The 14,086-nt window shown below is 38.8% G+C and overlaps 1 protein-coding gene across 1 annotated transcript; it reads right to left on the reverse strand.

Moving 5' to 3' along the window:
- Positions 1 to 5,986: 5,986 nt before the first annotated feature.
- On the reverse strand, positions 5,987 to 13,228 carry GKN2 (gastrokine 2). The gene is made up of 6 exons (XM_003413548.2): positions 13,217 to 13,228; positions 10,779 to 10,832; positions 10,166 to 10,303; positions 8,212 to 8,322; positions 7,366 to 7,522; positions 5,987 to 6,200 (listed from the first exon to the last, which is right to left on the reverse strand). Exons 1-6 carry the CDS (start codon positions 13,226 to 13,228, stop codon positions 6,118 to 6,120), a joined length of 555 nt encoding a protein of 184 aa, XP_003413596.1. The 3' UTR covers positions 5,987 to 6,117.
- Positions 13,229 to 14,086: the final 858 nt, after the last annotated feature.

Below are 14,086 nucleotides of genomic sequence, written 5' to 3' on the forward strand. Positions count from 1 at the left end.
AAAATCTATAAGGTACTCAATTGTTATTTGTATCATGTAATATTAGAAATTGTTTTTAAATTATATTTAGAAAGTTTACAGTTACAGCTTTTATATTTAGCTCTATGAGCTGTATTGAATTAGCTTTTTTGTGTGTATGGCATGAGGTACAGAGAACTGTTCATTTCTTCCTTGCAGATATCCAGTTGTTCCAGCACCATTTGTATGAAATACTTTTATTTCCCCCATTGAATTACCTTGGTGCCTATTTTGAAAACAATTGACTATATATGTGTGTGCCTATTTCTGAATTCTTTCCTCTATTCCATTGATTTGTCCATCATTATGCCTTAATTTTGGTTTTTTTATGCCTTAATTACTTAATTACCCTAATACCTTAATTAATGTAGTTTTATAGTAAATATTAAAATCAGGTAGAGTAAGTCTTTTAATTTTTTCATTTTTATTATTATTTTATCTGCTCTGGGTCCTTTGCATTTTCTAAATTTTAGAATTAGCTTTAAACCTATTCCTTTTCATTGGATTATTTTGACCATTTATATTTATGTAATTATTGATGAGATTCAGTTTAGATCTACTATCTTGCTCTTTGTTTCCTATTTGTCCCATCTGTTCCTTTTTCTGCCTTCTTTTGAAATCATCATGTATTTTTAGTATTTTGTTTTATCTCACTTATTGACATTTTATCTCTTCCTCTGTGCATTTTTTTAAGTAGTCGTTCTCGGGATTAAAATACGTATCCTTAGTTTACAATGATCTACACAAAATTAATGTTATACCGCTTCATGTATAATGTTAAGAATTTTACAACAGTATAATTCCACTTAACCCTCATTTGTGTTACTGGTGTCATATATTTTAATTCTACATGTATTATAAATTCCACAATACATAATTTTTGCATTAAATAGTCTTTTAAATAAAATTTTAGAAAACAAGAAATCTTTTATACTTAATACGTAATTATCCTTTCCAGTGTTCTTCGTTCCTCCCTGTAGATCCAGATTTTCTTCTGATATCAACTCCCTTAAGCCTAAAGAAGTTCTGCTTGCGTTTCCTTACTGAAATTTTGATGAAAGTGAATTAGCCTTTGTTTATCTAAAAATGTATTTATTTTGCTTATATTTATGAGTAACATTTTCATTGAGTATAAAATTTCATGTTGATGATTGTTTCACACTCAGCACTTTAACTCCATTGTCTTCTGGTCTCCATTGTTTCTGATAAAATATTAGATGACATTTTTTCATCGTCTCTCTGTATATTAGGTATCTTGTTCTCTGGCTGATTTTAAGATTTCTCTTTAACTTTGATTTTTAGCAGTTTGATTTTGCTATGATGTGGTGCGCTTTTTTGCTGTTTTTGTTTATTGTGCTTGACGTTTTGAGTTTCTTGAATCAGTAAGTGGATGTCTTAAATCAATTTAGAGACTTCTTCACCATTATGTTTTCAAATACTGTTTTATATCTTTCTTTGTTCTCCTTCTACATGTTATATCACTTAATATTATCACACAGATCTCTGAAGTTCTATTTATTTTTCATTTACAATCAATTTTTCTATGTCCTTTAGTTTGGATAATTTCAATTGACCTGTCATAAAGTTCACTAGTTAGTTCTTTTGCAATGTCCAATCTACTCTTACTCCCATCCAATAAATGTTTGATTCTAGATAGTTTATGTTTTGTTAGAAGCTTTCAGTTATTCATATCTCTTCTGAAATTGTCACTTTATTCACTCCTTGAATCCATGGTTTCCTATAGATTTTAAAAACATATTTGTCATAGTCACTTTAAAGTTCTTATTTGCTAATTTCAACATCTCAAAGCTGTACTTATTGACTTGTTTATGTTTTTGATCATAAGTAATATTCTCCTGATCCTTCAAATGTCTAGTAATTTTTAATTATATACAGGACATTGTAGATACTACATTATTGAGATTTTGGATAATGTTACCTTCCTGTAAAAAGTATTATTTTATTGTTTTAGTAGGCAGTTAAGTTACTGTTTTATTGCCTTTATCCTGTAAAGGCTTGGTTTTAGGCTTTACTAGGTCTAGGAGCCCTGGTGATGCAGTAGTTAAGGACTCAGCTGCTAACCAGAACGTCGGAGGTTTGAACCCACCAGCCACTCCATAGGAGAAAAATGTCACAGTTTTATTCCACAAAGATTTGCAGACTTGGAAATCCTCTGGGTTAGTTCTACTCTGTCCTATAGGTTCACTATGAGTTAGAATTGACTCAACAGCAACATGTAGTAAAGGACAGAGTAGAACTCCCCCCCTAGAGTTTATAATAGTAGTAGGATAGGTTTATTAGAGTTTTGCCTTTAGTCTTCAAGAATAGCCCTTAGCCCAGAGACATGTTTATCTCACACCTAAGATGTGACCCTGATAAAGTTTCAGTGGAAAGCCCCAGTCACTGCTTAACTCTTTCAGCCTTTCAGCTATTGATTTCCACTGGGCTGTTTAGAGTCTCACTCTATACGTGTGTAGTTAAGGAGTCTGCCAAGAATTTGAGCAGAGTCTGTATGCAGATTTGGGGCTGCCTTTTTTGTCGCATGTTCTAGGAAATCCAGCCTGAATTTTTAGAGACTCTGGCAACCCTGACTCTGACCTTTGACTTTCAGACCAGTAAGACTGCCACTTTCAGCTTCACTCTATTCTTCATGTGCTGAGTGGAATGGACCATGTCCTGAGGGTAAAATCCAGAAATATGTTTGTATTATTCGGTTGATTTCTTTTCTTTCAAAGGTCATATCATTTTTAGTTTCTGCTTGTTTTGAGTCTGTCTCCAGTGCCTTAAAATAGCTATTTTTTATATTCTGCCTAGGTTTATAATTATTATGCAGGACTATTAGTCTAATATAAGCCACTCCACCATTATAAACAGCTGTTGTTGTTATGGACCGTTGAGTTGGTTCTGACCCTTAATGACTCCATAGGACAGAGCAGAACTGACCCATAGGGTTTCCAAGGAGGGGTTGGTGGATTCAAACTGTTGACCTTTTGGTTAGCAGCCCAGCTCTTAACCATTCGGCTACTAATCAAAAAGGTAGGCAGTTCGAATCCATCAGCCCCTCCTTGGAAACCCTATGGGGTAGTTCTACCCTGTCCTGTAGGGTCACTATGAGTCGGAATCAACTTGACAGCAACAGGTATCAGCAGCTAGAAGACCCGATATTTTACTAGTTCACCAATTTATATTTACTTTGTTTTGGTTAACTAATGCTTAAGTTCATTTATTGAGTCAATTATTCAAGCAAATAATTTTCATAATAAAGTATTTGCTTCGACCTACATATTCTAATTCTGAGAGTTCTAAATGAACAAGTTGTATTTAGTTCCATCTGCCATGTCATTTATGACTATGCTTACAAAGAGGAACAAAACTTCATAGGAAAAAAGAGCTCTGTGGTGCCGTAGATCACTTTTGTGTGGCCTTTCTCACCATGGTCTTGTAACTCCTGCCTAAGTGATTGGGTGGGACTGTGTGATAGGGTAATTGTGGCCCGCCAAAGGGAATGATCAGTTCTGCCATCCTGCTGGACTTGAAATGAGCCACCCAGAGGCGGGGGAGAGAAGATCCCACCACTACCAAGGAAGAACATCCTGGAGCCAGTGCATCCTTTGGACGCAGAATCCCTGCACTGAGAAGCTCCTGGAACCAGGAGACAGAAAGAAAGAGCTGTAACACTGAAGGCAGCAACACACAGTGGCAGAAGCTTGGCAGCAGAGACCCAGCAGCAAAAGACAGTGTCGTGGGCTTCCTGGCCCAAGAAGAGATGAAGCTGAGTGACTTTGGGCAGAGGCCTAGGGCCAGGGAGAGGCGAGCCTACAAACAAGGCTGGGAAGAGGCTGTCCTGATGGAAGAACTGTAGCCTGAGTGTTCTCGAGCCTGAATTGTAACTGTTATTTCCCTAATAAACCCCATAACCATGAGTATTGTCTGTGAATTCTGTGTGGCCATTGCAATGAATTATCCAACCCAGCAGAGATATAGAGTGGGGGGGATGGTTGGTGTCAGAATTAATAAATACGGTGGAGAGAGGGGGTATGTCTGACTCTGCCTTATAGGAATCAGCTTTGGGCTGTTGATCTTGATTCACCTTCCCCCTTGTGAAGACAGGGTCAGATCTGCTGCTATGACTTTTTTTTACAAACTCCATCTAGAAGCCTTACTCAGCTCCCTGAAAAAACTCCTTTGACATTCATACCCTGACTCATGGCTTCTCTCTTGGATCAGCTATTGTTGCCTGACCAGGACTCCCAGCATTCTTGATGTTTTGTTGTGTTCGGTCCAGGTCTATTCTTCCTCCCTGATGATCCAGAGAGTGTCTGTGACTTGTGAATCCAGTGAGTTAACAGAGCTAATAGGTATCCTCTTCATCCCTTATGAAGGAGCTCCTTTTGGAGCCTCAGCTTCCAGTACCTTGCATGGGGACACATTCATTTTAGGCATCTGCATGTCCTGTCCTGGCAGGTATTCGATGTAACAGCAGCACTGAGCAGATAATCAGGGTTAACTAATTTAGAGGAAGCAGAAACCAAGGTTCTGCTTTTCAAATGAGAATAATGTGATGAAAATCAAAGAGAATAACATGTCTTTAAGCAGCCAGAATGCTCATTAGAAGAAAGGATGGCGAGACTTTGTCTCACATACTTTGGACATGTTATTAGGAGAAGGGCATCATGCTTGGTAAAGTAGAGGGCCAGTGAAGAAAAGGAAGACCCTCAACGAGATAGATTGGCACAGTGACTGCAACAATGGGCTCAAGCAGAGCAAAGGTTGTGAGGATGGCACAGTATTTCGTCCTGTTGTGCATAGGGTCGCTATGAGCCGGAGCCCACTCAACAGCAGCCAGCAACAAGCATTAGATTCTAATGGAGGTTGCCAATCATAACACTTTCCCCCTCATTGTGGCAGCAGGAGTAAGAATGTGCCCCAAGTGGGTCAACTATAGTCCTTTCTAGAGATTTTAAAAATAGAACTCATTTGAAATTAGAACTAAGAGAAGTTCCTTCCTTTTGGGTTATAAAGCCGGGAAGATGGGAACTGTCAGCTCTGTGCTTATAGAGAAAGCCAATGTAAGAGACTGGGACTGATATGTAGCGAGAAGGAGAGTTGAGACATGGTAGAAAGAGCATCTGGCCACCTTCTAGCACCTAAACCTTCAAGCGCTTAGCCACCCAGAGACCAGAATATCCCTGCCCTCCCATGGTTAGTTACATGAGCCAATAAATGTCCCCCACTTGCCTCAGCTAATTTAATTTGGGTTCCATCACTTACACACACAAATATCCTAGCTAACACAATCTACCATTCATTTGGCACTTTATTATTCACTCTTTACTGTTAGTGCAAATATTTGTCACGTAAACGTCTTACTTCCCCAATGAGAAAATAACTTTCTTGACTATGGTAGTTTTGTCTTGCATCTCTTCCCCTAGCAGTGCTTAAAATATATTCATTGATGGTCTTACATGGTGTTATGACTAAGACTCGTCTATGGCAGGTAAACCAGTTCTTTATACTGAACTTGCACCCAGCTGACCAGTCCATATGTGAGCCATCTATATGATCTGGGAATTTTCCTACATTATTCACTTGATTTGAAACCCTGACAACTGTTTTCCTTTTATATATCAGCTTGGTTTTCTGGGTTAGGTTCTCATCCCTGTTAATATTTCCAGTAAGTTACATCTGTCCCTGGATGATTGGTGTTCTTCCCTCCTGCCTCACCTTATTCCCCAGGACATCAAGAATCATCACAGTGTTTCTTAAGGTTGAGTCTATTTCTTTGGCTAGCTAAAATGCATTTCCTAATTTTGTACTAGCCCTTGTGAATGGCCCTCAAAGCTAGGTGCTTTGTCAGAGAGGATAATTTCCTTTACCCGAGCAGTCAAGTTGTTTGACAAGGGTATACAAAAAGAACATAAACATTGTTTGGCTTGCCTTTACTGTTTACCAAAAAAACAAACACAGAGATAATATAGTGTTTATGTTTTACTACTGAATCTTAAAATCAGTTGGAGCAGTGGAAAAGAATTTAATTTGATTGCTGAGTGAAAACCAAGAATGAAACTCATTAAAAAAATAAAACCAGTGGGCTGATGTTTAAAAGTGAGCATCTGTACAGATGGAAATTCCCAAGAGGCCCAGGAGCCCAGCCTTCACACAGCCTTCAGCGCCAACATCATCTGAACAGGGGAAAATTTTCAAAGGAAGAGCATTAAAAAATACATGATCAGAATGCAGCAAATCAATGCATTTTGCAAGTTTTTGACGATAGGTTGCACATGTACCCCTAAGGAATAAATATAAACTCAGTGGCCCAAGATTTTAGCTAGATTTGTATTCCAAAGGATATAACATATTAGCTTTGGTAAGACTGATAATTCCTGGAAAGGTTGACTGGCTAAATTTTGGCTGATGCCCTGGCATTCTGTGTTGATGACATCCACCTGTGCCTTTACTTATAAGGACTAATGACCATACTGAAAGAAAAAGATCTTGATTAGGGTGTTTTCTGGAAAGCAGAAATGTAATGAATGCTAATTCTTTTCTTTTTATTTGCCTTCCTCCGAGGGCACTGGGTTTTTTTTTCCTCTAGGCAGTTCCCTCAGTGCTGTTCACCTGCTGACCCTGCCTCTCTTTCATTCTGACCGCTCTACCATACTTAGGAACTTTGCGTAAAAACACCTGCGGTGACATGTCATATGTTATACAGATGAACCAGGAGTTTTATTCACTATCTATCAATGTGCATCACCTGCTGTTTTCTGGAACAATTCTATTCTAGATTTTGTGAATGTTTCTCAGCAACTTCCTTTAAAAAAAAAAGTTGGTGTCGAGTGGATTCCAACTCATAGCAACCCTACAGGACAGAGTAGAGCTGCCCCATAGAGTTACCAAGGAGCGGCTGGTGATTTCAAACTGCCGATCTTTTGGTTAGCAGCCGAGCTCTTAGCCACTGTGCCACCGGGGCTCCAACTTCCTTTTTACCGTCTCCAAAATATGAAAATCTAAGGGCTTTTTCCTACTTTAAATGTTTACGTGTGAAAGAATAACAGAACCCAGTAGTTTTTCCTTGCCACTCCAGAAATTGTTTTTCGTTCTAACCCTGGTTTACTTGTCAACTTCTCCAGTAAGCTATGTGTTCTTTGGAGGCTAAAGTTGAATGCATTTTTTTATCCCTAACATTAAGCACAATCCCCACACATTGCAGGTATTTATTTCCCAAAGTAAACTGGAATGAGTCAAGGATTGCATTTAGCTATATTTCACGCAATGCCCAGCAGAGCACATGGCACATAGTGAGTTTTCAGAAAATATTTGATGAATAAGTGACTAATTGGTACTCACCTTTCTTTTCAACCACTTCCCCCTTGTACAAGGGGATTTGTTTGCAAAGATTCTCAATGGGTGACCCAAACAAGAGCCAGTCCGCGTTTATGATCAGGGACTTCAGAGGATTGTACTTGACCCAGGTGTATTTGTTGGAGAACAAGGCGTTCAGAGTCTAGATCAGCGTAACAGAGTAAAAAAAAAAAAAGTAGTACAAGGTAAAACAAGTTAACGCCGTCTGGTATCCCTTATTCTAAATTTGACCTTTTTTTTTTTTTTTTTTTTAGATTATTAAACAGAAGGTCGCCAGGGCCCTTAAGACACCACCTCTTTCTGAAAACTTTGCAGAAAAGACACATTATTACTAATGCTATTTTACTCCTGGTGGCTACAAAATCCAGACATGGTAAGTTCCATGCCAAAGATGACACGGATGAGAAGTTCTGGAGGGAGAATTAAACTCCAGGTCTCTAGCCTCGGTGTAGTCTTTGTTTATTCTCACTATATTATATTGTTTCTTTGGGTCCGTGTGTGATTGAATATTATAACTTCACTTATTTTTCTGACAATTACTATTTCTTAGATCCCTGCTCTGAGAAGAGAGTTTCTTTAGTCCTTTCTATAAATATACTATGATTTATTATAAGTTCTTGTATTTAGGGCTTTGTGGTAAAAGTCAAGCAGAGAGATGTATTCTTCCTCTTAAAAGTGTTGTAAAGTATAATATTATCCATGGTGATTACAATATTATGATTTTTTCCATGTGATGGAGGATTCACCAACGATGAGGGTTCACCTTTCTCCACAGGCATCAGTATTGCTTAGCTCAAGAGCAGAGAATATTCTAAGGAACACCGGAATTACCTGCTTCTCGTAGATGTACCGTTGGAGTTTGTCCAGAGCAGGAATATATTTATGGTTCATTTTCAGGATGAAACAGGCCCTTCGGGAGAGCAACCTGGTAGCAATGTAGCCCTGGGGCAGCAAGAACAGAATTACTGCCCCTCTTCAGTTCCCTGGGTTCTGAACTTGGCGAGGATGATGTCTGAGCCTTGGAGGAAAGACTTGAGTGTGCACAATGAGTCTATGTAATAGCTTTACAATCCGCAATCAATTCTATCCACTTGGCTTCTTTACATATTATTTTTATTTGTTCACTTGTCATTTATACCGTTTTTAAATTGTGCAAGCCCATAGTTTGTAATTCATTTTTCATGCAATAAGACTAGGGCCTGTAGTCTGGGGTTTGAAAAGATTGAGAAGGAACATCTCTCTGTCTCTTTCTATTGATTTAATTCTCCCCTCACCCCAGTTTGGAGCAGATATAATATTCCTTAGAACTGTGATGCTCAATACGATGTTACCAGCCACATGTGGCTATTTAAAATCAAATTAAAGTTAAATTAATTTTTTTGTTCCTCTGTTGCACATTTCAAGTGTTTAATAGCTGCAACTGGTTAGTGGCTACCATATTGGAAAGTGTAAATATAGAATATTTTCATCAATGAAGAAAGTTCTGTTGGACAGAGCTGTTTTCAAAACTCTCCTAAACACACCCACACCACACTCACTGCTCACCACGCTCACACATACACACACATACATTTTTTTCATCTATTCTCCTCTCCTTTACCATCTTATTTCATTCAGCAGTTTTCTCCATCTTTTCCACACCTCAAACCCAAGCTGCCTATAGACAGGATGGGTTGGAGGAAGTTAGGATTGGAAGAGCAATGAAGGGCAATGATCTTGGTGTCAGAAAAGATCATTTTTCTACAGAATCCCAAATAATTACACAGCCTATGCTGGAAATCTTCTAGTTCCTATTTTTCAGTTCTCTTAAGCTACCAGTTCCTAAAATTCAAAAGCACATTGAGGTCACGTCAAATGATAGTGGAAGAGACTTAAACCAAGTCCACCATTCTATGTATTTAAAGACACTTTTGGAATTTCCCTGGCTTCTGCTTAAAAATCTATTTCAGCACGACTTCCTTTTGACCTGTCTCTTTTAAATACCCTCTATTTTCATATGTGCCATGGAACTCCCAACCAACGGCAGGAGACCTGTGAGGAAATCTACAAGAAAAGGAGAAGTAAAGTCTGCCCAAAGGTCCAATGAGTTGGACTATGACCAATCTGTACCCACGGTGGACAGCTCTGAGCCTAGTCAAAAGCAAGCTCACAATTGGTGTTGGTAGAGTAAGTGGAAAACAAAAAATCAATAAATGGATGAAGCACAAAATAAATTCTCGGGGCAGGATTCTGAGACTTATTGTTAATATCAGTAACTAGAATTTGAAAACATTTTAATGTTTTTAGTTAACAAACTTTTCTTCTTAACAGAAGAAATAGGGTTTATTGCAAATCCTATATCCATAATTACCTATGTAGAGTTGTTCTGGCTTTCTGCTCTTTTTGTGATTGTTTGTCTTCATGTTTGTTCTTTTTCCACATGATGTTTTGTATTAGAAGCCCTATTTCATTTATTCGTTCATTCATCCTCAAAATAGTTTTGAGAGCCTGTGTGCCAGGCACTGCTTTAATTACTCTTCTAGACACTCTCTGAGCCCTTAGGGAGACAATGTCATCACTCTTCTACTTTCAAGCTGAAAAAGTTGGGCAAATTTGTCCTTTTCCAGTCATAGTTTTTTCTTAGAAATGGTTTTGTTTGTTTGATTGCTTGATTTTTTAAAGGGAGAGTGGAAGTGAGAAAATTCTTTTAAAATGGCAATACAGAGACAAATGTATAATGAATGATTGCCCCTCTGCTCTTTAAAAAACAGGCCCTGAAGAGTACGAAGATTTCCTTGGTGCTTACATGTTTGTAGTCAAAAATCGTGGTGGAGGAGCATGACCCTGCATGGACATTGATTATGGCAGCATTTTTTTCATCGTCAATTGTCACTGTCTCCTGAGCACTGCCACCACTGTTGAGTGGGCTGAAGATGTTATAAACCTAGATTTACAACAAAGACATAAAAATTCTTCCATAAATCATATGCATTTGAAAGGCAACCACTCCACCCCCCCAACCCGCCCCCCCCCACCCCCAAGCAAAATGAAGCTTTTTGTCTGCTATGAATAAGGAACTGGAGTCTGAAACATCTCTCCCGGGGTTCCAGACCAAAAGCCTAGACTAAAATAAGAATACAAAGCTCTTCCTCATGGTTTACTATATTATATATGAGAATAGCAATGGTATCAGAGGAGAAATAAGGTTGACTACATTTTAAAACAATGGGTTACATTTTTGAAGGTATTGCTGTTGGAGAGAAATTATCAAACTTATTGTTTCCATTGTTGATTATTTTGGAGATTTTATCTTAGATAGAGCATATGGATTCTCTACTGTCCTTTGTGTTTTCTTGCATTCCCTTCCCTTTACTCCCCCAGTATCTCCAAGAGACAAAACTCATAACAAACCAGCTTACCTCATATCCTTGAGATTGTGCTCCAAAGGTGGCCAGCACCACCAGAAATGCCACCTGAAAAACAGACCAGTCACATGATTACCTTAGGGTAGCCATGAGGGGACACTGGACAGGAAAATCACAAATATCTAGAATATGCCTATGTCTATAGACTCTGGTGGCTGGAGGTGAGAAAAGCACATTCACTAATTTTATAGGCATTGATCAAGTTCATACTATTTGTCAGACACAGATTTCCACTTTTCTACCCAATTCCCAATCCTTCCCAACATTGTAACCTTCATGTGTTCTTATACCAGGAGCAATTTGGGGCAGGCGAGCAGTAAGGAAGAATTCATTTTACCAGGAGAACACCCTGGTGTGACTTGAACTGGGTTTGGATTACAGGAGTCAAGTTGTGTCGCTTGGCACAAAATTCCTTTACTCCTAGAGACTGGAAAGGTAAAACAGATCTAAAGTGGACCTGTGGGTGATAGAGACACGATGGGTTTCTAAGGGAAACTAGAAAGGTAGGATGCTTGGAAGGCATTATTAACTTTTGAAGCTAAATTCAAGGAGGACCTCCATAATCTCCCACAACCCATGGTGATATCAAAGGACAAGTAGTGGACAGGAACCACGAGACTGATGTTGAGGTAGTTCTGATATGTTGCTATAGTTGTGTAAGAGGCAGGTCCAACATGCTGACTCCTATTTTGGGCTCTCTTTCCTCCTGGACATCATAGTGTACTGCACTATCATTGAAAGCTGCTGATGGAAGAGGTCTGTGGGAAGGGTAGACATTTTTAAAAACTGTCAGTGGGATCTTTCTATTTCCCTTTCCATCCCACTCCTAACATTTCTTTCCTGCTTACTGGGAGTAGACTGGGGAGAAGCCTCTAGCAAAGACCTGTATGTGGATAGCTGCCTGCATACTCACACAGGTACCTATCTCCTCTCACTTCAGCTCAACTCTAGTAACCTTTGAGGCTCCTACATATATTATTTAGTGGATCTAAAACAGAGGCTTGAACAGGTGAACCCGCCATCTTCACAGTATCATTAGAGATTGCTCAGGAAGTGCCCCATGCCCCAAAATAACCACCAATCCGATCCCACTCTGTTTAATACACCATTGGTTATACATTTGGAAATCCTGGTGGCATAGTGGTTAAGAGCTACAGCTGCTAACCGAAAGACGGGCAGTTCAAGATCACCAGGTGCTTCTTGGAAACCATACGGAGCAGTTCTACTCTGTTCTATAGGGTTGCTATGAGTTGGAATCGACTCAGTGGCAATGGATTTGGTTTGGTTATACATTTGTACTTCAAGTTAGATCTCCTCTTAGAATGGAGAGTCCCTTGGGAGAGGTAGCTCTTTAAGATGATAATCTTTAACACCTTAGTTACCATTTTACTTTCTCCCTCAGCAGCCGAATAAGAATAAGCACTTTGAGGGATAGAGGCTGGGGGAAGGGATTCCATTCTGGATCAGAACGTAGTCTCCTATCCATATAACACTGCACTGTGGAACTATGAGAGGCTGGGACAGTCCAAGGCGGCTGGAGAAGTGTGGGTGGTGATGGCAGGAATGCTTCTCTTAGGGGAGAATTAAGACAGATGGGTGGCCACTGAAGACCCTCTTGCTGTTTAAATTTTGCCATGGCGGGTCCTGTTAGGTAGGACCGATAATGGGTAAATTTCAAGCCTAAAGTTCACATTCCTTGGCTTGGGAAAATCACCTTTCTTTGGGCCTCAGTCTCCTTGTCTGTAAAATGTGGAACAATGCTACACAGCTCAAAGGATTGTTTCAGTAAAAAGATGAAATTATTCATATGAATTATTTAGCATAGTGCCTAACATGCACTTGGGAAATGACAGCTGCTATTGTTATTATCACATTCTTGATATTATTAATTTTTCAATGATTATCTTTTGGATAGTAAATGCAGTTGTTCTAAAATGCCAACATTCCATCCAAAGTTCATAATAATATGTTGTTACTAAAAATCCTTCAAATTAAAATTCTCTAGATATTTCCCTTTTTTTCCGTTTTTTCAGTAAATACCTCAAAAAATAGACAGTGGACAAATAAATATTCAACTTAATATTTAACACTATTCCTGCCAAAATCTATTGCCCATTGCCATGGAGTCGATCCTGACTCATAGCAACTCTATAGGACAGAGTAGAAGTGCCCTATAAGATTTCCAAAGAGCAGCTAGTGGATTCAAACTGCTGACCTTCTGGTTAGCAGTGAACTCTTAAGCACTGCACCACCAGCTCTCCATTCCTGCCAAATAAACCGTTAATTAAATCATAGAAGCTTCATTTTAAGTTCTACTCTTTGAAGATGCTTAGTGTTTGTCTAAGACCCTTGAAATTCAAAGCACATTTGTCATGAATGTTCTCTGCAAACAGCTACCACAAGAGTATAAAGAAGCATAAACAAATACTCACAACAATTTTCATTTTGCCTGCAGGGAGGAAGAGCAAGCTGGAGAAGTGAAGCTGCCCAGTGCAGCTTGTGCTGTTTATATTGGCTTTAAGGTGTGGAAATCTCTTCTTGGAACCATCACTTTGGAAAAGGCCATGTCCATATCACTGACACACCCAGCAAACTCTTTTATCAGGACTGAGACCCAGCCACCTAACTTGATATCAATGAAGTTCATCAGTCAGTTGCAAAAATTCACCACTTGGTCACTCAGTAAATACTCCCTGCTTATCTCTTCTGTTTCACTTGAGATTTCAAATTCCACCCTTTAAAAACATTTTAAGGTACTCATTCCACATATACATTTTATAGACGTAAAAGTTCATATTCCAAATACCTTCTCGTGATGGTAAAATTGTTCCTGAAGATTTGTACCCTATCCAATGTCTTTTCATCACTGTCTTGCTTGTTGAATTTTTCCACCCAAGGAATGGACATGAGACTAGAAGTAGAGACAGATGGTGGCTGGGGGTGCTGCTTTGAGAACCAACAACTTTATGACTTTGTTTCTTCTCCCTTTTAGAGATGATGCCAAATTTCATAGACTGATGAGAAACAAGACTCATAGAACACTCTGCCCAATTACCAGGGTTAACCAATTTTTTACTTTAAGTCTTGCTGTAAACTACATGAAAACCAATAATTCTATATCTCTAGCTATCATGAGGACCACTGAGAAATTTTCAGATGAAAACAAGGGGGAAAATACAGTTTAATCCAAGCAATTTTTATAATGCCACAAATTAGAGATGGCTAGCTAGTGTTAAGGTGGGATCATGAACTCAGAAAGCAGGAAAAAATAAAAATAAACAGCACCTGTAAATCGCAAAACT

The sequence above is a fragment of the Loxodonta africana genome, chromosome 15, assembly GCF_030014295.1.
Source record: "Loxodonta africana isolate mLoxAfr1 chromosome 15, mLoxAfr1.hap2, whole genome shotgun sequence".
In the NCBI taxonomy this organism is placed as follows: domain Eukaryota; kingdom Metazoa; phylum Chordata; class Mammalia; order Proboscidea; family Elephantidae; genus Loxodonta; species Loxodonta africana.